Genomic DNA, 23722 nt, shown 5'->3' with positions numbered 1-23722 from the left:
TTCTAGATTCAACACCTAAAAGTTATTTCTAAAGAAAATAATATATTTATATTTAATAAGTGTGAAACCGCACGTCCATTTTGTTTGACACTTTTCAAGATGTGAGCTTAGAAGATATAAACTTAGTTGGACTGATGGTGATAGGAGTATCCATTTTGTTTGACACTTTTCAAGATGTGAGCTTAGAAGATATAAACTTAGTTGGACTGATGGTGATAGGAGTGTATACATTATTTATATATTTTTCATTATAAACACCAGGAGATGTTGGGACAAATTAGTATATTTTGTGGTCTCAGAGAGGCTTGTCACATTTGAAATCGGTGTTACAGCATCTGTTTTGCATGATCCCGTGTTTCCTTAGTATTTCCAGTTAAAGAATATTTTATATCAAACAAGCCTGGGAAATAACCTTTCATGAAACCGAGACTGATTACTGCTATGATTCACAGAATAGGCAAAGGTGGATTGGCTGGGCCTACCTACCTATAGCAAAAGACTGAGGCCCAGACCACATAGCCAGAAGAATGATGTGTTAAAAGTCAGCCCTGATAAAGTGAATTGTATTGCTCCAGGCTAAAAGTAAGGGATCATTCTTTTGAATACTACCTCATTTAGAAAGAACTCCTTGCAAGGAAACAATCCAAGGAAACAATTCAAATCAGCTATATAGTATTTTCCAATGCTACCCCCAATATATACCTCAAGTGACACACACCTTTCACTATGGACTTCAATGTTGTTGGGAGTGCAGGGGGATCAGTGGAGATACATGTAGCTATTTTTCCTGTAGCAGGACACACTGTAAAAGTAATCTGCTGGGACCTCCTGAGGCTCCTCAGCAGTTGACATTTCTCTTGACAGCTTTTGATACCATGGACAATTGTATTCTTCTGGGCTGCCTCTCTTGAGATGGGACTCAGAGATACTGTTATGCACTGGTTCATGTCTTTCTAGAAGGGGCAGACGGCGGTGTTGGGGGACTCCTGTTCAACTGCCTGGCCATTGACTTGTGGATTCCCACAGGGTTCTGTTTTGTTTCCCATGTTATTTAACACTACACAAAACTAGTGGAAGAAGTCAAGCAGAGTTTGGGAGTGCAAAGCCATCACTATGTGGATGACCACCCAACTCTATCTCTCCTTTCCATCCAATTCCAAGGAAGCTGTCTTAGTACTGAAACAGTGTCTACTGTTAGAATTGTGTAACAAACAAGTTGAAACTTTCCTGGTCAGTTGTATGGCCGATCAGGGAATAGGGACTTTTGCTTGTTCTGGAAGGGGTTACACTGCCCCTGAAATCTGAGGCTTGCAGCTTGCATGTTCTCCTAGACTCAACCCTGAGCCTGGATCACTAGATTTCGGAAATGGCCAGGAGCATACCTGTACAGCTAAAACAAGTGCACCAGCTGTGCCCCTTCCTTGAGACAGCAGATCTGTCTACTGTGATACATGCTTGATTACATCCCATTTTGACTACTTTAATGCTGCCTTTAGCAATTGTTTGAAAACTTCAGCAGGTTCAAAATATGATGGCCAGAATGTTGACTGGGACCAGTTATAGGGAGCATATAATTCTCTTGTTGAAATAACTTCACTAGTTGATTCATTTCTGGGCATAATTCAAAGTGCTGGTCAAGACCTATAAAGTCCTATATGGTTTAGGTCCATCTCCCCATATGAACCTGCAAGAGTCCTAAGATCTACAGAGGAAGGCTTTCTTTTGGTCCCACCACCATGACAAGATCGCTTGGTGAGGACACAAGAGAGAGCCTTTTCAATGGCTGCGCGCACCCTCCATAATGTGCCTCCATGGGAGGCTAGGCTGCTTCCCCTTCCTTTTGCCAGTAGTCAAAGAGATTTTTATGGAAACAGGCTTTTAATATATAATTGTGTCAGGGAGACATTTATGTAGGATGTGTGCTCTAGTTATGTTTTTAAATTTATGTACGTTTAATGTAAATGTATACTGTTTTAATGTAAAGTTTTAAATGATTTTATCTGTGAGCTGATTTGGGTTCCTTTCTGGAAGAAAAGTGGCATAAAAACGAAATAAATAAATAAATAAATAGAGAAGGATACAATTTTTCTTTCAATATATATTAGGATTTAAAATAAACCCACTTGATTACTGGAATAAAAGAGTGCAGTCGATGTTGAGAATTGCCTATAATAGTATAGAACAACAGAAACTTTATTTGGATTAAACAAACAAACAACAAACAAACAGGGAACTAAAGCAAGAAATGGTGCAACCTTTTTGCTCTACCCAGATGCGCCCCATTCCATTTTCTTTTTCTCTTGACACTTTTTCATAAGCTTTGCATAGATGTAACACTCCTTGTTTAAAAATAATTGAATTTATTTGAAATCTGATTTAATTTCAGGACATTTTGTTCACAAGTATAGAATCAAATCAAGGTATCCTTTTTAGTCAAATCCTCCTATTCTAGGATCCCCACTTCATTTTACTGTATGTGTAGATCAGTCTTTTTGTTGCAAATATTCACAGAAAGCCAATTACCTGCACTACCTTATTAGTCATTTGTGCCTCTTTAGGGAAGACCTGCCTCCCATTCTATAAATGAAGTAGACTTGATAATTATAATATATAACATCTATATATTTCTTTAAAGTGTTCAGAGTACTTAATGCTTACTATCTTGTTGTGATCCTTACAATTCTATAAAGTAAGTCATTATCACTGTTCTCTCTTACTAGTGCAAATGAGATGACTGAGGCTAAGAGAGAGAGAGAGAGAGAGAGAGAGAGAGAGAGAGTATGCCTTGCAGCGGGACATCTAGTGAATCCATGGGAAATAGATGTGATTGGAATTGAGGAATCCTAATTTGCATCTCAGTCTCTTAGTCAATATACTATTCTAGTTCTCAGCAAAGCAATTTAGTATATGAAACTTAACAACATAAATAAACTAAATAATATATTTTAAAACTACACAAAATACAGAGATACCTGGTAATATTTGTTGTTCCCACACTAAGTTCTGTCTCATTCACATTATCTGAAAACATACAGTAACTACAGAGCCTACTTCTGGACCAAATACATTCTGACAATATATATGTGTATATATATTTATTTTATATATATATATGTATGTATGTATCTTATAAATATACTGTATATGCAGTTATAGATTTCTGGATAATAATAGCTATAGTAGATATATTAGCAATATCTATATTCAAAAATACAATTCTAGATCTCTACAGTTCTAGTTCTCTACTCTTACGACTAACAAAAGATAGAATTAAACCTGATCAGTAGAACATATGGGTATACCAAGAGTAGAATGGATCATTAAATGAAATACTCTATGAAGCAGGCCTATTGTTTAATTAAAGTAATTTGGTTGTTTAAGCAATCATCTTTAGATGATGCAAATTTGTGGCAGGACAAGGCACCATCTTAAACCACTCCTTTATATTTAAAGAAAGCAAGATGCCTCTACTAAGACAGCCTCCATGCCACCAACAACTTTTAAAGTACTTGTATTATAATTGTTAAATTTTTTTTAACCAGGAGCATTTTTCATCACAGAACATATATTTGTTTGATTAGATCTAATTGAGTAATCAGCTAAATCCTGTGGCCCCAGGATAAATATAGTAACTGTTTCCAAGGGAAATAAACTGGAAAAGTATTACAAACTGAACCTTCACAACTATACAACACTTTGGTAGGATGTTACATAAAATGTATGAGGGATTTTAAAGTGGCAACATTTTTAATTGATGGAATCTTCCCGTTAAATTGTTCATCTCTCGCACAGGCCTTAATCCAGATAAGAAGATGTAAACATGAAATAAGGCTTTATCACATTTATCACTTCTCCATATTTATAAAGAACCGTTTACATAAAAGGGATGGCATCCAAATGTCAATGCAAGGTATCCACACTTCATTACCCTTAAGGGGGATGTACATCCTGATGTGTATTCCCATCTACAGACTGATGCTACTGGTTTCCTGTAAATAGCTTTTACAGGATCAGGGCAATGAATTTTGGACTGTCTCCACTCTTGGCAGTGGTTCATCTTACATCTGTCTGGCAGATTCTCACTGGAGTATCCTTGTAAAGTGTGTAGGATTGGACCAGATATACATATATTCATTCAGAAGTCATTCAGAAGTCATAACTGTTTTTCTTCTTTTTAAAACAACTTTTTATATTAACAACCTTACCATTCAACAGGAGTAGAATCAAAAAAAACCTTTCATCCTAAAACTTCAATACACAGAAAACCCCCACAGAACAGGTTTATTATGTTGTTGGCTTGCCAAACAATTCTTATGGCATTCTTTCACAGTTTGCTGGTGAATGCAGTTGTATTGTCATTGCTGCTGCTTCTTTTACTGGTTGCTGGAATACGAAACACAGCTTTGCTTTCAAGTTCTTGAATTCTTAGAATTTCTTTCTTGAGAACCACCTGCAATTAAACACACCCGTACAAAATCTCAGGCCGTAAGTACTGAGTTACCAACATTTCACCTTCCTTTTATTTCATCACTATCTTTCATATTTTACATTTCTATCTTACAGCTGTTATAGAGCTAGCTCAACCATGTAAACCTAACCAAGGGCAAGTCAACTTTCTCAGCCTCAGAGGCTGGTAATGGCCCTCTAAATGGCAACCCCCCTCTAAGGAAATGTGCCAAGAAAACCCCATAATAGGTTTGCCTTAGGGTCACCATAAGTAGAAAATGACTAGAAGTCACACAACAACAACAACAACAACAACAACCGATGCATTATACATAAGCTTGACCATTGTTAATAAATGAAGCATAGTTCACTTATCAGGAATTTGCATTTTCTTAAGGTGCAGAGGAACAATCCACACAAAATTAGTTATAACCAAGAAGAAAAACCGCTTGATCAGTTGAGGAATAGCCATCTCAGATTATGTAAAATCATTAGGTATATCAGACTGACTGACAGATTTTGTGGGGACACAACAGGCTAACAAGTGACAAGGAGGAGTACAAAGGTAGAATGGAAAGATTTCCTGCCCTTTCTAATGACATATCTGAAGGTGGAACCCTGCATTCCTTGCTGTACATCAGGAATGTCCTATTCCTTTTCCAGCCCTTTCACCAGGCCACTTGTCATATTCTGTCTAATAATTAAGAACTCAGGGTTTTGTTTTTTTAAGTCAGGTTTACTTCAGTTGCATTGAGGAAAGAAATCAAGAAAACTCTGCTGCAACAAGTCAGATTTATTCTCAAATGAATTTGATATTGAATCACCAGCATAAAACTGCTAGAATTTTAAATTTGAGCCCAACAACTTTATTTGGAATTCATACAAAATCTAAATTGTACTCTATTACCAATCAAAGTTTAGCGAGGATTTCATGATTTGGCATATCACACAGATTACAGATTAGCATCTGTATTCCAAATAATTAAAGCAAGGCATATGAAACTAAGTGGAGAGGAGGTGCTTATACAAGAAGTGTAAACAACAAGGGTTATGGTGGATGAGGTTTTGCTTAACTTCAGATATTTCACAGGAAAAATAAGCAGGGACTAGTTCAAAAGGAAAGAATTATAATGCCATTAATGAGGGCTGACTATGACTCATGCTTATTTCTTAAAGTTACATGATAGCTGCATGTTAGGCTGGTTGATATAGAAACATAAAGAAAAGAAGAATGTGGAAATCAGGAGTGCCATGCTATTTAAATTGAAGACAGATAAATACCTGGCAGGTGATAAATTGTATACTTGATGTGTTAAATTGCTGCTGAACTGTACTAGATAAAAGGAGGAAGCAGCACCCTCTTCGTGTCCTTCATACACTAATTCTCTAGGTAAAAATTAGAGCTGGAATTGTGCACATGCTATTTTATCATTGAAAAATGAATTAATGTGAATTCTGAATGTGATTGTTTTCTTCTTCCTTCCACAACTCATTCCTCCTTTTCTATCTTTCTACAGAATTAGATTTGTGTGGGCAGCAGGATATGTAAACATATGCTCCACTCTGGCAAAATGGACAAAAGCTGCAGATGCTACTCAGAGAATGAGGAGAGAATGACTTAATAACTGTTGTGAGATGACCACTACTGTACTACCATCAGTAACATCTGAAGCAGGCATGTACCAAATAACTAATGACCCCATCTTAAGCCCTTTCCAAGGGCAGGGGTCAAAAGCAAGACCAAAGAATGCTCTCACCTACGACATATGATTTTGCTGTGCATTTTGCTGTTGCTGCTGAATTAACAGCTGTTGCTGTTGTCTGCGTCGTGCTGTCCTCAGTTTTTCAAAGCGAGCCTCCATTTCATCCAGTACTTTTGGAGTGTAGCGTACCACCAGCTTGACACTGTCTTTAGCAGCCTTCAGAAGCTCCACAGCTTTTTCATGATGTTCTCCTTCCACACTCTGAGAAAAGAATAATAATATTTTAAAAGTGGCAACAACATGATTTTTTTAGCCCAATGAATAAGAACATGAATTTGCAAGCTGCCTTTGTCTTACCTGTCCTTGGACTGTAGCAATTCTCTGTCTCGAAGTGAATCTGACCAAACACGGCTAGAGCCTATTTGAAGGCCTACTTTGTGGCAATGCGGGCAGCAAAGAAATTATTTTTTGCTGCCAGCATTGCATCTGCATGGACCTGTCCAGCAGAGGCAGAGCTCTTCTGAGTGGCCAGGTGTCTTTTGCACACTCACCTTCAAGTTGAAAATGCAGACAAATTGGCAGCATGCTGTGAGGAATTTGTACTTTGTGCCAGCCTGTGGGCAGAATAAGGGTGCAGCATCTGCACACTAGATGCCCTGTCTGCACCCCCAGGGTGCCATTTTGGGGGACGTCGGTCCACATGGTGTGTGACATCATGACACCCCTCCGATGCCGCATCCACATGATGCAGCACCGAAAGGGTCTCATAAAGCTGTGCTGTCGCAGCTATGCTGCCCCTTGGAGGGCGCAAAAAGAAGCTGCTTTTTTGCAGCTGCTTTTTGCTCTCTCCAGAGGCTGGATCAGGGCTGCAGCGTGTGGTTGCCGTGACCCCAATCTAGCTGAAACAGGGGCGGTACATGGGGCTGTGTGTACATCTGTTCTGACTTGGATACAGTAGTTGATACAGTGCCAGTGGATTTAACCTTGGCACCTGTCTGTCCAGCATTAATGGATACTTTTCAACTTGTGAAGCCTGATGATGTGGAGAGGATCCTTGGAGAGGTGAAAGCCATCACATGTGTCTTAGATCCTTGTCCTTCTGATTTAACAGGCCAGAGGGAAACTGGCTGAGTGGGTGAAGGAGGTAGTCAATGCTTCCCTACAACAATGCAAAGTCCCAACATGCCTAAAAGAGGCAGTTGTGAAACCTTTGTTAAAAAAAACCACCCCTGAATTTCACTAGAATGGATAATTATCGATCAGTGTCCAACCTACTTTTGGGGGGCAAGGTACTGGAATGTGTGGTGGTTTCCTAACTCCAGGTGTTTGTGGATGAAACAGATTATCTAGATCTATTTCAATATGGTTTCAGACTTGGCTATGGAACAGAGACAGCCTTGGCTGCCTCGGGGGATGATCTATAAAAGGAACTTGACAGGGGGAATGTGTCCCTGTTGGTTCTACTGGCCCTCTCAGCGGCTTTCAATACCATCAACCATGGTATCCTTCTGGGCTGCCTCTCTGGGATGGGACTTAGAGGTACTGTTTTACAGTGGCTCTGTTCCTTCCTGGAGGGGCGAACCCAGAAGGTGGTGCTGTGGGACTGCTGCTCGACACCCTGGACATTGGCCTCTGCAGTGACCAGGAGTGCTTTTGCACATTTGAAGCTTGTGCACCAGCTGCGCCCCATTCCTTGAGACACCCGATCTGGCCTCAATGGTATATTCCTTGGTTACATCCCATTTGGATTACTGTGATGGACTCTATGTGTGGCTTCCTTAGAAGAGTGTTTGGAAACTCAGCAGTTTGAAAGAGCTGCAGCTTGCTATCTGGGGCGGGTTACAGAGACCACATAATGCCCCTGTTGAAACAGCTCCATTGGCTACCAGTTTGTTTCTGGGCACAATTCAAAGTGCTGGTGATGACCTATAAAGCCCTATATGGCTCAGGTCCATGCTATTTGGCAGACCGTATCGCCTTGTATGAACTGGCTCAGGCCTCGAGATCCTCTGGATCCATGGTTGGTGGAGAGGTGAGAGATGGCCATCTCAGTGGTTGCCCTTAGACTCTGGAAGTCCCTTCCCAGGAAGACCAGAATGGCTCCCTTTTTGTTGGCCTTCTGCCGGCAGGCTAAGACCTACTGGTTCAGACAGGCTTTTAAAATGGAATAGTTGTAAAGGACCGGCTTGGGATGTTGTTTTAAAGTGTTTTATACAGTAGTATCTTTTTAAAATGTATTTTATTCTTTTAATAGCTATCTATTTTAACATTGTAATAATTTAACTCTTTTTTAATGCATCTCTTTTCTATCTTTTTAATTGTACTGTTTTTTAATATTGTGAAGCCACTCTGAGTCCCAGTTCTGGGAAAAGAGCGGGATACAAATAAATATATTATTACTACTACTAATAATAATAACAATGACTGCAGCATTCAACATGAGAATGAAATAAATTTGTCTCCTAAACAAATGTCAAAGTCAAAAGATAAAATGATAATCCAAAGTTCCTTTTTTAGCAAAGGAAACAAAATGTTTAACAGCAGCCTTATACTGAAATTGTGAATATATCTGGGCCTGTTATAGACAGGCCTAAAAGTGCGTGCTCTGTGCATGCTAGGGTTAGGAAGTGGCGGCACTTCCGCACACCCCTAACCCTAGCACGTGCAGAGCGTGCACAAAATGGCGGCGGCCGTTCCACAAGGCCACCACCATTTTGACGTAGCAGACGCTCTGTGTCCGCACGTCGCAAGTGACGCCACGAGTGCATGACTAGTGCCTCACGGCATCTCTTCCGGGCCCCAAGAAGGAGCGTGATTTTCACGCTCCTTCTTGGCAGCATCCAGGAACCGTGCTGTTTGGCTGCTGCGGTTCCCAGACGCTGCAACCGGTGGCGCCGGCAGACCGCCACTTCTCGGCGGTCTGTAACATGCCCTAGTTAGCAGTAGTTTCCACTTGCTTCAATGGCACTTATTGCTAAGAGATATTCTTCTGAGAACCCCCTTATGAGTACAATGACTGTGTAATGAAGTTGAAGTAAAATAACCATGCCCCATGTCCCTTATACAACGATATGCCCACTGGATGTGCATCCTGTATATATATGAAACGTTCAGGAATTGACATGTTAGGTATTTCGTATGGTTCGTGCCATTGCATAAGGGTGGGCAAAATGCTGGCATATTTTTCCATGACAAATATGCTTGTGGAAAGATATATTTGTATATCTCTATGGATCCAGACATTTCATGAGATCTGGAAACCTGAGTTTCATTTCACAGTGAAAACCTTCTGTGCATGAGTTTCTCAACTCAAATGCCCACTCTCAGTGGTGGGAGTGGGACAAAAGTCAGGAGACTTGGTTTTGGAGGTAGGGCCAGGAGTGTGACTCTGTTGCCTTGTTACATGGACAAAGTCCTCTTCACATACATAATATATGAAGGAAATTGCATGTTTCTTAGCTTTGGTATGCCAATTTAAGTTTTGTTCAGTGAGTGATTAAATTGGGGCTGTAATTCATTCCTAAATAAATAAATTCAATGATACATTTGTGTTCAGAAATTCTTCTGAAGTTCTTTTCAAATAATGGAGACTTTCAGACCAGAAACAGTATTTTGTGAAAATAGAATGTTTTCTGGTTTCTGAATGTTGCAAGATTTGTGTTCTCTTATTCTTTTGTGTGGACACAAATTTGTTTGACTTGTGTAGATAACAGAAGGGCACTGTTGACAGGGAATAGTGAATATCACATTGGAAAATGAGCAATAAGATCTTACAGGAATGACTATAAATAAGAGGACAAAATTAGCACTTGACTTTGTTGCAGGCCCCAGTCTCTGGTCTTTACCTGTATTGAATGACCTATACTTCCCAATCAGTAGATATCGTAGATCAGGGGGTTGTATGTTAGCAAGGGCAAATCTAGTTCTGAAGATCTGAAATGCTATACTAAAACTGAATAGATTATTTTTTTAAAAAAAAATTGTCAGTAGTTGTTGTTTTTTAAAAAACTGGACCACATATTCTGCTGATATAGTATAACAGCAAATTCTTGTAATCCCAGTGATTTCTTTTTAAATGTTTGTAATTCTTTTTGGAATCCAAAAAGACTTGTTGTCATTTGTCATCAAGTCAACTTGAACTTATAGTGACCATATGAATGAGAGATCTCCAAGAGCCCTCGTCATCAACTGCCCTGCTCAGGTTTTCCAAAGTCAGGGCTGTGGCCTCCTTGGTTGAATCAATCTACCTATGATGTGGCTCCCCTCATTTCCTACTGCCATTCACTTTACTAAGAAATCTTGTCTTTTCCTAGGAGTTGTTTTCTCTTGATACCATACAGACTAGAGCAGTGCATATTACCTCCCCCGCCCCAGCTAGGAATTTTTAATTTGCTATATTGGTCCTGAAGCCTTTTGAATAAGCACAATTCAGAAAAATCAAAATCAGTGCAAACTGATTACATACCACTCCATTGACTGAAAGCAGCTGGTCTCCGCGTTTGAGTCCTCCATGCCTCTCAGCTATTCCTCCAGGAATTATGCGAGAAATATAAATAGGAGAATTTTGTTCCTTTCCTCCCATGACATTGAAGCCAAGGCCTTCATCAGTCTTTGGCAGTTCTACCACCCGGGGGTGAGAATGGCCTTCACTGGCTGCAAAAGCCGCAACGGTTGCCTAGAAGATAATGTACCTCTTTAGCAAACAGACCACATCTACACTGCAGGATTAATGCAGTTTCACACTGCTTTAACTGCCATGGCTCATGCTAGGGAATTCATGGATTTGTAATGTTGTGAGATATTTAGCCTTCTCTGTCAGAGAGCTCTGGTGCCACAAGAAACTACAAATCCATTTCACAGGATGAAGCCATTGCAGTTAAAGCAGTGCCAAACTGCATTGATTCGGTAGTGTGGCAACAGCCTTAGAGAAGCAACATGGCTGATTTTGTTTAATGGCTTCATTTCCACAATGCAACATTTTTCATTTCTTTGTACAGATGTGGCCTCAGAACTCTTAATGGAGTGTATCAGTCCTGAGTTTCATATGCATTCAGATACCCAGCTGAAGCTACATCTACCGGAAGTACTCATCCCAACTGGATACACCGGAGCAGTAAGATTTACATTTAACAAATACTGTTGATTGACAAGAAGCCTAGTTTAGCTGAGACCAACAACTGAATTTAGCCTATAGTGTTCCTACTTATGTGAATATTTCATTAATGAAGTCAATGCACAAAAAGGAAACTACAGTGTTCTGCACAGTGCAGCTTCTCTCCACATATGCATTAATGTTTCTGTAGCTTTAAGGAATACTTAAAGTGGAGTAGAAGTTTCTATGATGTGGTCTCCCTATTAAATGTGAGCACTGATGAAACCAAGTTCTACTGACTGCTGTGAAAAAAGGGCCCTAAAAATGTAAATTTTACTAAAGTACATGTTTTCCTTCTATTGGATACACACTATTTTCAAATACATGTTTTAAAATAACTGAAGGGGTTTTATCCGCAACCAAAGCAAGGCAGAGCTGTAGGCCCGTTACAAACGGGCACTTTAGTACTCGCAGAGCGCGTACTAGGGTTAGAAAGGGGCGGTGCTTCTGCACCCCTCTAACCCTAGTGCGCGCTCCGCACGCACAAAATGGCGGCAGCCGTTCCACACGGCTGCCGCCATGAGGACGTCACGGCTGCGCCGCCTCTATACGTGACATCCTCACTCCACGCCAGCTGGCCTGTAGTGATGATAAGGAAGGTCAGTAAAATCATTTCATTACGTCAGTACAATAACTACAGCTGATACACTTTTTGAACTCCTTAAAGTTGAACTCCTTAAAGCTGAAATAATGAACAGCAAGGCACCCAAAGTGTATTTTCCTTTTCACCTTTTTGTCATGGCAGGGGAGTATAAATTCATTTTAAAAAATAAACCAGCGGGTTTACATTATGGAAACAGTAGCATTCTCTGCTAGTAGTTGTTTATTGGCCCTCAACTTTCACAGGGGTTAGGGTAGAATCCCCAGGAAAATTGCAAAAACGTGAATAGAGGACATTATTTTATTTTATTTTTATCCGAGAGAACGTATCTCTAGGCATTTCTGTGTCCTCCAGCATGATTCTATGGTCAACTTCCACTGGTGAAAGTTGACTATAGATTCATGCTGGAGGACACAGAAATGCCTAGAAAGAACGTGTTTTTCAGTTTTGCAAAGAGAAGTAGTGGAGGCAATGGCAAATATAGTAATCTGTGAATACTCAAATCTGCTTAAATCGCAAATATGGAGGGATTACAATATTTATATCTTTTTTTGCCATACTAAAATATAAGGCAGAATCTACCAAATGTTAAGCACTTTATAGTTTCACTAGTTTTATCTGGAGATAATAAGCACATGCTTTTTCACTAAAACAAATAGGACAAGCAGGTGCTTAATGTTGGATGTATTATTCTCATAGGTCCTAAGGCTGATATATATATTAGGTATATTTGTTCAATGATGGAACTAAATAACGTAAGTACAACTTCTTAGTTATATAGGCAAATATTGTCATCATGCAAACATTGTAATCATGCACACGTTCAATGTTAGACATAAATGCACAAGAAAAAAAATGCAAAGCAGACAGCCCAGAAATAACCAGGAAGTATTGTGATACTGAAACATTGCTCTACAGTCCTGCTGTTCTATATGGATAAGAAATGAGAATGGCAGACCTCCTTGAGAGTTTTCAACTTTGATCTATACCATGTAGTAGTAATTTTTGTCTCCATCCACAGCAAAATAATTTAGAAAACATACTAAATAACTTTGGTGTTCACCTAAGATCAAACTCAAGCCACTCTAGAAAAAGGAGTAACATTACTTAAATTTACATTCCATAGCTATTATTAAAAAGTTTTGTATTACTGAAAGTGTTTTCTTTTAAAAACTCTTGTTTGGTAAGATGGCATTTAATGACATTACTAATTAACTTAAAACATGTTTCCCTATATCAAATCTTGATTTAATATCATTTAAAATTAATAGGATTCTGTCACTTGCAATAGGGGGGAAGGAGAATTAGCATGTGTGGCTCTTATTCACAAGTAACAATTCTCAGATTGTATGCAAAGAATTTTGGAGCACCTTTGAGACTAACTGTGCAGAAGATGTTATAGCATAAGCTTTCACAGACCTGGTCCACAAAAGTCTATGAAAGCTTCTGCTACAACGTCTTCCACAAAGTTAGTCTCAAAGGCACTACAAGATCATTTGTATACTGATATTTTAGACTAACATGGCTATCTATATGAATTCTACCCTCTCCGATTGTATGTGTTTGATTTGTAGAATTATTTTTTTTAAAGTTTTCTTTCTCCTTCCTTGCACTGGAAATACATTCATATTTTATCAAAAGCAAAGACTGATGAAGGAAGGAATTTATTCCATAGGGAAATACATATTTACTTTACCAACATTTATTCGTGTACAATAAAAACGCAAAAGTACATTTCAGACTTAGTTACAAAGGCAATATTTCTCTGTGCACAGAACCTCTTACACATTTTCAAAGGAATCTTCATCATAAAAGGAGCTGTCTTTCAGAAGTGATGAAAACACACAACTGTTGTTGGTTTCTGTTCCAATAAATATGTGCTCATCACTTCTGAAAGTAGGACCCCTGTAGTCCCTAGTGTTAAGAAAACTGAGTACAGAAACCCTAATGGTCAATTAGAAAAAGAGCAAAATGGTTTGGAAGCTGACTCCCACGCCACCCCAGCAAGCCACTTATCTCTATAAAGCATTCTCTTTTCTTAAGCTACAGAAGCAGCACAAAGGTTGAATTTGTCATTATGATTGTTACCTGGGAAGTAGTACTGGTTCTAGACTCTGGGCTGCCACTGATGTCTAAATTTTCTTACAGTGTACACACGAATACCTGAAACATACACGTGCACAGTCAATTACTAGGCCACGTTGGGAGCGTATATTCTAAAGCTGAAAGCACCTTACCTTTGCAGTAGCCCTGGCACGGAATTCTGGGCATCCATTAACAGTTATGGTTTCGTGCATATACTGATATACCTAAAATGATTTTAAAAAACAGAAAAAGATATAATAATAATAATAATAATAATAATAATAATAATAATAACAACAACCATTTATTATATACCACTTTTCCTGGAGATCAAAGCGTTTACAGCAATTAAAACTATGACCGAAGCCATAATACAATGTAAAAACAGTTAAAAATACAATTACAATCACAGTTACAATATTAACAATTCAATAAAATCATCTAAGAATAACACAGTTAGATAAAATTACTAGATCGGGGAGTACAGTCTCAGAGAGAATTGGGGGGGGGGGCTTGTTGAAAGAGGTAGGTTTTTAATGCCCTTTTGAAGGCTTCCAATGACCTGCTCAAGAGGATATCTTCTGGGAGACCGTTCCAGAGAATGGGTGCCATAGCTGTATAAGCCCTCTGCTGGGTTGTCACCAGTCTCACCTTAGGGCAGGGGTAGGCAACCTTTTTGAGCCGGGGGCCGGGTTGCTGTCCCTCAGACAACTGGGGGGCCGAAGCCAAAAAATAAATAATTAAATAATTAAAAAATAAATAAATATATAAATAAACCAGGACAAATGTAGGACAAAATTTTCAAATGGAAGACACCTTTTTTTTTTTTTTAAAAAAAAAGGAGGACACGCGAAAAAAATTGCTGATTTTTTAAAAAATGTTAATATAAATGCATGTTTCTGAGGCTTCTATAGACAATTGCCCCCCAAAGGCCCCAGCGGCAGTCGGTGGCAGGACCAGGCCTGGGGCCGGTCCCAAGGCCTTGCCGGGCCGCATCCGGCCTGCGGGCCGCAGGTTACCTACCCCTGCCTTAGGGTGTTCGAGTAATAGTTTACCCGTAGTTCTAAGGGTGCGGGGTGGATTGTGTGGGGAGAGGCGTTCCTTCAAGTAACTCAGGCTCAAGCCATTTAGGGCTTTAAAGGTAATACAGAAACAAACAAACAGTTACAGAAACAAAATTAATAATACAAATTAAGTTAAAACTGGAAGTTAAAATGGTAAGGAGAAGTTAATGCTTGTTGCCTTAGTATTTCTTTTTTAAATTTAGGTTAGATAATTTCGTTTAGTGGTTTATTTATTTAGTTTGGTTTTTTGAGTGTTCAGTATAGTGGTTTGAGAGCTGGACTATGAGTCTAAGAATGGGGGTTGAATCCACACTCAGCCATGAAATCCACTGGGTGACCCTAGGCAAGTCACACTATCTATCTCAGAGGATGGTAATGGCAAATCCCTTCTGAAAATATCTTGCCAAGACAGCCCCATGCTAGGTTCACCTTAGGGTTGTCATAAGTCAGGAATGACTTGAAGGCACACAACAACAATGTAAGATGTTTTGTCTCTCAGTTGCTGCTCAGACAGCTGCTTGGTTGCTGTTTCCAAGGTGAAAGGATACAAAGAGAGAAGTAACCAAGATTGGTTGTTTTAAATTTGCAGTAGAGCAGTAGACACGGGCCTGTTACAGACTGCCAAAATAAAGCTGCTTCGGGTCTCTTTGGAGATATGCTGTTTAAATGATGCATGCATCCTAAGAATCCGGAAGCTGCACCAAAGCTGCACTCCAGTGCTTAGGAATGGAGTGTGGCTTTGGCGTGACCTCCGGACTCTTAGGACCCATGCATAATTTAAATAGCATACCTCCAAAGAGACCCGAAGCAGCTTTATTCTGGCAGTCTGTAACAGGCCACAGTATCATTAAATAGGTGTTGGGGGCATTAGGGTTGCCTCCCAAGAGGAAAGTGAGAGGTAGCCAGAAAAAGTTTGGGGGCCACAGAGCTAGATTTAAGATCTTATAAATTTTGTTGTTCGTATTTATGGTCATAACACCATTGCCATGGCATGAATATCCCCCCCCCCATCTTAAAATCTAGGCAGCCACACCAACCACAAGAATTTTGTGGTGTTGGTGAGCAGGGTGCTCAAGAATATGTCCAGCTCCCTCCCACCTGCAAGCCATGGTGTGGCAAGCAGTTGTGACAGGATTCCACAGGGTATCCCTGTTGCTGCTTGTTGAATCATGGTTTGCTAGTGGGAGGGGGATGAATGCATCATCCTTCAATGATCCACATACCAGTGCCACAAAACTCATTTGGTGTTGGTGCAGCTCCCTGGCTTTTTAGATAGGTTTTAGGGGATCAGATCAGGAGATGGATCACAGTTATATCAGTGTAATTACGAGGCAGTAGAGACTGGCACTTTGTGCCGGTCTGACTGCAGAGTAGGGCTGAAGAAGGGCTGAGCGTGCACATGCTGCAAGCCCTTCTTCCTCTGTCAGGGCACCATCTTGGTGTTTACACGCCGCGTGTCATGATGATGTCCCTCGTGTGCAGCACCCAAACAGCACAGCACACAAGGGGCATCATAACATCATGCCACGGTGGTTATGTCGCCCCTTCTACAGTGCAAAAAGAAGCCATTTGGGGGGCTTCTTTTTGCTCGGTGCGCAGGCCGCAGCATGTGGTTGCCGCAGCTTGCTTCCAGGGCAGAAAGGGGCAGCATCTTGCTGCCCCTTCCTGCCAATCTGTAGAGCCCTACATTTCCTATGCAGGATCTTGACTGAGGGTTTTAGCCACTGAAATTAACTGACAAATTAACTGACAAGTTATTTAACTGACAAGTTAATTTATTCCATAGAGAAATAGTGACTTTAGCAACATTTAGTAATGCTTTACCATGACAAGTGTTGAGGTTGCACAGGCTTCCATGTGTCCTACTTTATAGAAGACTGTTGTCTATTTGAAAGGCAGTCAAAGAATAGTCCTACATTTGTGGATACCTATCTAATAGCAGAACAATTGGTTCTGCTATTAGAGTGCAGCTCCAGGCAGATTACTTTGGGTGTCATGAAAGGACAGTGACTTGCTATCCACTCCATTTTCATTTATTTTTAAATGCCACATTAAAGGAGAGGGACTTTCAGGAGTTTCTTGCTTAGATGTCAAGATAACTTGACCAGCCTTGTGTATTATAAAACTTGACTGGAAGCAGAGTTGCCATTTGTTACTGCATCTTTGCCAGCAAAACATTTTGGGATGGCCCTAGAGCTGTCTAATGCAAGTCCTATTTAAAGATAAAGAACCATATGAAGAGAGAGGAGAGAGAGAGAGAGAGAGAGAATTGCCCATCAATCATTAATATCTGGAGAGAAGAATGAGCAGATGTACAGGCTGCAACAATCTGAAGGAGGAGCCTTGTTGCAGGTCCTTGTCTCAGCTTCTCTCACTGGCAGGAAGGGACTGGAAGCTTCATCCTCTTTGTGTCTTGATCACCAGACTTGGCTGCTGGCTGTTAAGGTGAACTGAGGGGGCATTTATATAGGTTTTTTTTTAAAGTAAGACTGCACAGTCTTCCTGAATGCAGAGCTGTTATATATCCAAACTGCAATACTGAAAGCCATTTTTTTTCTAAATTTTTTCTAAATTTCTAAATTTGCATCTGTACATGTGAGTAAGCATGCATGTATTTTATATCAAAGATTCAAAAATATATAACTTAGCTTCCAGATTCACTGAGGAAGCAGCTCATGCAGGGTTGACAGTGAGATACTAAGGCTGCTGGAAACTAGCTTTGATGGAAGAAATATAAAAGCAGCTGTCCATTTTTTGTGGGTCACTTTAACAGGGGTGAGAGCATATGTTCTGCTATGGATATTTTTAATGGTTTTCATTTTGGATGCAGTCCTGTCTTTTTCTCAAATCACTCTGTTGCTTAAAAGTAAGCAGGGAATAAGAACATAAGAAGAACTCTGCTGGATCAGAGCACAGACCCAACTAGTTCAGCATTATGTTCACATTGTAGCCAAGTGCAAAGGCATCCTTCCATTCAGGGACATTAGGATCCTTTACAAGTTTATCAGGTTAGAATGTTGTTACTTGGCTAAAAGACTAGACCTGCAGTGAAGGGTGCGCTATTGTGTCCAGGTGGATGAAATCTGCTCTGACCTCATGGCCATCTGTTCTTTTTTCTGCTGCACACTGAGGTCTCTAACCTGAATTGCTGCCTCATAAATCAAAGCCTTTTAAAACAGACACAGTTTTAAAATTAAATAGATATATACCAAATTGCCCTCAGCATTCCACCAACCCACATCTGCCATCTCCTGGCATAGTAACCTTGAGAGAAAAATCTGTCACTGTGTGAAAGACTGAAGACTGGAGTAAATGTCCATCTGTGTTTAATTTCTTTATCCATTGACATGTAAAAATCAAATCATTGAAAATGTTTGACTGTAATCTGGGAGTAGTGGATATTATATCTCTACAAATGATACACAATATTAATTTAAGCAACAAAAGGTTTAATATTCTTTTCCTAAAAATCCTACCAGATGTCTCAGAAAGAGCCATTGCCATCTAATAATGGATAAAAACACTTTGCATGCACATGAAATTTTACTTCTGCATCTTACTTTAAAATCAGAGTACAGTATATAAATGCAACATTGTGAAACATTTTATAATGCCTTCCAAAGCTCATTGTTTCCATCTGGTTTCAGACCTGGCTATGGCATGGAGACAACTTTGGTTGCCTTGGTGGATGACCTATGCAGAGAACTGAGCAGGGGGAGTGTGTCCCTGTTGGTCCTGTTAGGTCTCTCAGTGGCTTTTGATACCATTGACCATGGTATGCTTTTGACCTGCCTTTCTGGGATGGGACTTGGGGACAATGTTATGGAGTGATTCTATCTTTCTTGGAGGGGCAGACCCAGAAGGTGGTGTTGGGAGACTCCTGTTTGACTACTTGGCCACTGGCCTGTGGAGTCCCACAGGGTTCTGTGTTGTCTCCCATGTTATTTCACATCTATATGAAACTGCTTGGAGAGGTCATCTGGACCTTTGGGGTGCGGTATCATCAGTGTATGGATGACACCCAACTGTATCTCTCCTTTCCACCTGACTCCAAGGATGCTTTTTCTGTACTAAACTAGTGTCTACTGTCAGTAATGGACTGGATGAGAACAAACAAATTGAAGTTTAATCCAAACAAGGCAGAGATGCTCCTGGTCAGTTGTAAGGAAGGTCAGGGAACAGGGACACTGTCTGTGTTGGATGGGGTTACACTTCCCCTGAAATCTCAGGCTTGCAGCTTGGGTGTCCTCCTGGACTCCAATCTGAGCCATGATGCCCAGGTCTCAGCAGTTTCACAATTTATTTAATGCACCATGACATGCTGGTGTGATAAATAATCAAGTTGTAATTGCTCTCACTTAAATCTTTAGTCCAAGTGAAAAATGTCCATGTTTATATAATGTAAAAGATTACTGTGGAGACTGGCAACAGCTAATGGGAGCTTAGCCAAGAAAAGGTGGGGGCTACTCCCAGGAGCAAGTATAAATAGGAAGAGAGGTGCATGTGTAAGTTAGATAGGGACAGAGTTCTGAGTTGTTTGAGGTTTATTAGATCCTGAGGGGTTTTAATAATAATAATAATAATAATAATAATAATAATAATAATAATAATAATGTATATTTATATACCGCTTTTCCAAATTAGATCAAAGTGGTGTACAACAGGAAGTACAATACAAAGTCAAAATAAAACATAACAGCCAAGATGGCTGAGGTATACTACTGAGAGGTGCAACTGGATAGGGGTTTTGAGTACCCGGGTTAAGGACTAGGAGAGTCCTTGGTAAAGGGTGTCCAGAAAAATCCCAAGGAACTACAGCCAGATAAAGGTGGTGGAAATTACTATAAGTGCTTGAGTCACAGTTGGAACTAAGAGAGTTCAAGTGTGAGAGTTTAATTAAGGTGATTAGGGAAGTCACAGTTTATTGGAAAGGATATAAAGTAATAAGGAAAAAAATTACAAAGACAAGCTAAACGAAATGTCAAACTGTGTAACAAATAAAGTATTTAAACACCGTATCCAATGTGAACACCATCCACTAAAAGAGATACTGTACTCAGTCTGACTTATAAATAAATCTATTACTTTGTTTCAACAAGCAGCTGTCTGGAGTGATTTCAGAAGTACTTTAAAAATGCTACCAACATTAAGTTTTTTAGGTTGGGGACACACTACATAGTGGGTGTGTGGCGGTCAGAGAGTAGTTGGTGCCAAGCTGGGGAAAATTTGTAACTGAAGGATCTGGCATCAAGAGAGCGTTATAATGCAGGATATGAAGGTGTGCACATACAAGATTTTATGTACTCAAAAGCAGCTCTTTGTATTACAGTCATTACTAGGAAAAATAAAGCTGCTTATCGCAGGTGTTGTTGCTTAACATGCACAAGATAATGAAATGTATTATCATGGCCGAGCACATACACTGTATCCAACTTCAGTCCCTGGAATACATACAGTCCGTGAAATACAGTATATATTGTACCATACAGTGAAAGAGTCTGTCCCTTGTAGTTGTTTTCCTTTACTCATTGTTTTGCAGAACTTCAGCTTCTTTTAATCAAAGAAACTAGACATCTGCTAAAGCCGCTTGGGATTAAAAAAGAGCATTACTCATGGCCAGCTACTAGCTACCTTGTTTTAGAAAAGTCATAAGCACATCTAGCACTGGAGTTTACACTTCAAACATCTGAGAAAAGGATACAAGATGAATGACAGAGAAGCAGTACAGCAATCTGTTTAATGCCACACACATCTCTAAAACAGATAGCCAACAATTGCCCAGCAATAATTTCTTAGGGATTATATTTTACCATATCATTAACACGGTCAATTTCACTTTTAGAAATGCTGGTTGAATCTTTGTCTTTGGAAAAAAAAAAAAGTGCTTCATCTAGACAGAGGACTCTTAGTGCTACCAATCAAAAGACATTGTCCATCTGTTCTGTCTTTTCCTTCTTGGGTTTGTTTTGTTTTGATAGGAAAAAAAGAATGGAGGAAATGCTAGGAAAATAACTAATTAATGGACTTAAATAACTAATAGTTAATGAAATTTGTCAACTATGATTAGACTTTTGCAAGTGTACTGTAACAGTTCAGAACTGGGGAAAGTCAAGGCTATAGTCAAAAATATACTTCTGAACTTGTATCAAATTGGGATGTGTTGACAGTGAGTACTCTGAAAATAGTCAGTGTCTAAAATCCAGGAATATGTATTCTCCTTATGGACTTTAGAGAAGGAAAAGCATAAAAGCATAGGATCAGTTCTGTGAGTTCAGATCAATAAATAAACTAGTCCTCCATTCTGTTTCAATAGTGCACAGCTGGATACCTTGGGGAACTTACGCACAGGCTATAAAGACAAGTTTTCATCTACTAGAGTCAGCCCTCTACATTTGTGGCTTTGCAGCTCTCATTATTTGTGAATTTGATTAATATGCTCTATCTAGAAATTGCTTGGTCCTCCAGCACAACTCTATGGTGCCAACATTTGGCAGCTGCTGCACTGGAGGGCCTAGAGATTCCTAGAGAGAACATGTCTAGGCATTTGTTGTTCCTCCAGTGCACTTCTATGGTCAATGACCAGCATATATTGACCAAAGAATTGTGCTGGAGGACCTAAGAATTCCAAAAAATGTGTTATCTCAGGTTAAGAAAAAAATATTGGTGGTTTGTTTTTGTTTTGTTTTTTGCATTTTTTCCCCATTTTCATGGGGGTTCTGTGTCCCTAACCATAGCAAATGTGGAGGGCCCACTTATTTATACCAAAGTCAGATATTTCCAGGTCTATTGCCTGTAAATAAAGAAATTCCATTTTGCTGTCATGACCAAAAGCTGTTGGCAGAATGAGTGGTCATAACTTGTATACTATAAAAGGGGCCCTTGGACATTTGCTGGGGTTTGGTTCCAGGACCCTTTATAGATACCAAAATATGTAGATCAAGTCCCATTAAATACAACAACATAGTAAAATTGTGTCCCTTATATAAAATAGCAAAAACAAGCTTTGCTTTTTGGAATTTTTTTTGGGGGGGAGAGGGAATATTTTCAATTTTGAATGCATGATTCTGATCTGTGTATATGAAGGACCTTTGAGTAATGAGTTCTTGTGGCTCTGTCTGAAGTAGCCGCAGCTATTAAGAATGACAATGGCTGGAATTCTGATGGTATTTTACATGTGCGCAAGTTCCCCATGGAAAAAGTTGGACAGTCAACATTCAGTTCAAGGTTGAGGAAATGGAATTGAACATGTGGTACCATTGTGTCTGCAAATGCACATGCAGATGCACACATGAGGATGCATATGTGTATTTGGTTGCAGATTTTGGCATGCATTTGGGTGCATTCAGTTGCCCAACGCAAGGACTTTGTTGCACAATTAATATGTGGCTTAATATGTGGCGATTTATATTATACAAGTCTGATGTAGGAATTCAGTTTAGATTTGCTCCCTGTATTATTGGCCAGATTATGAAAAACATCCAGATCTTTTTGTGATGCATCCATAGCGCTTTTCAATATGTGCTATTTGCTGAATCCAGAAATGCAGAAAAACTTGATCCTAGACATGACAGATAAGAATGTGCCAATACAAAGATGTACATAACCATTTAGGGTTGTCAACCCCATCAGAATTAAATTGTAGTTTAATAACAGGAATTTTAATGACTTAATTAAGCATTGCAATTATCATACATTATAATTTGCATAATAAAACAATTTCAAAGTCAACGTTTATTTACTAAGACAACATGTGACTCTGTGCATACATGCATGAACACAATGAAAAGAGGCAACAATCATGGGTTCAACTAAGCTGCTTGCTTATTGGCCAAGCTGGAGGCTTACAGGTTGTTCCATGATTTATATAAACTACTGATTCAATATTTACATGTGATTAGAAACAGTCAGCATAACCATTGATTAAATGTGTATCACTGATTAAATACATGCAAATGTGTGTGCAGTGTTTATGTTATTATTTATGCTATAGTTTATGTAGTAATAGAAAATAATGTTACGTTTTTCATAATAAGCACTAGGAGCAACAGCCCTTTTTATAAAATGTAAATGAAAATCCTCTTGTGAGAACAAGAAATTATAGCATAAGGGAAAAGCCGGAAGAAAAAAACCCTGCAGTTCAGTAATAAAGCATATGCTTGGCATGCAAGATAAACCCATCCATCTCCTGGCAACTCCAGTTAAAAAGACCTCTGGCAGAAGGTCTAGGAAAGGTCTCTACCTGAAATAGAGGAATAGATAGCTGGAATAGAACATATGGTAACAGTGGGACCAACAGGCTAAGTATAAGGCATGCTCATAATGCCAGCCAATATGCAGAGAAATTACTCTCCTTCTTACCTAACAGCTTTTATTCAGATATTTGAAATGCACAAAGATGGTATGATGTATGTGCCTAATCTGTATGTTAAAACTTTCTGTTGAAGACCTTCTAGGGGTATTAAGTACTAAGCAGCCTAACCTTCCTCAACATAATACATGTAAGATTTATCAGACTGCAATGCACACTTCACTGTTGATTTTTTGGCAATGTACAACAACTTTTTTGGGTCTTTTGTGGTCTTTTTAGGTCTTTTACTTATCTTTAGCCCTGTCACTTGTTCTTATATAGTTCAAAAAATGGTTGTTTTGTGATTGTTCCAATTGTTCCACG

General features: G+C 39.4%; 1 protein-coding gene across 2 annotated transcripts in view; it reads right to left on the bottom strand.

The window, feature by feature from the left end:
- Positions 1 to 2155: 2155 nt before the first annotated feature.
- Positions 2156 to 23722, bottom strand: part of LIN7A (lin-7 homolog A, crumbs cell polarity complex component) — a 51656-nt gene continuing 30089 nt past the window's right edge. The window contains exons 3-6 of one of the 2 annotated variants that reach the window (XM_042470710.1): positions 14140 to 14211; positions 10615 to 10824; positions 6204 to 6410; positions 2156 to 4450 (exon numbers count right to left, since the gene is read on the bottom strand). In XM_042470710.1, the coding sequence (XP_042326644.1) occupies positions 6204 to 6410; positions 10615 to 10824; positions 14140 to 14211 (489 nt within the window). In that variant the 3' untranslated portion in view covers positions 2156 to 4450. The remainder of the gene's footprint in view (positions 4451 to 6203; positions 6411 to 10614; positions 10825 to 14139; positions 14212 to 23722) is intronic. The other variant, XM_042470709.1, reaches the window with a different exon arrangement.

Source organism: Sceloporus undulatus, chromosome 5, assembly GCF_019175285.1.
Source record: "Sceloporus undulatus isolate JIND9_A2432 ecotype Alabama chromosome 5, SceUnd_v1.1, whole genome shotgun sequence".
In the NCBI taxonomy this organism is placed as follows: Eukaryota; Metazoa; Chordata; class Lepidosauria; order Squamata; family Phrynosomatidae; genus Sceloporus; species Sceloporus undulatus.
Note: the sequence above shows the minus strand (reverse complement) of the source record. Positions and strands in the feature narration are given on the sequence as shown.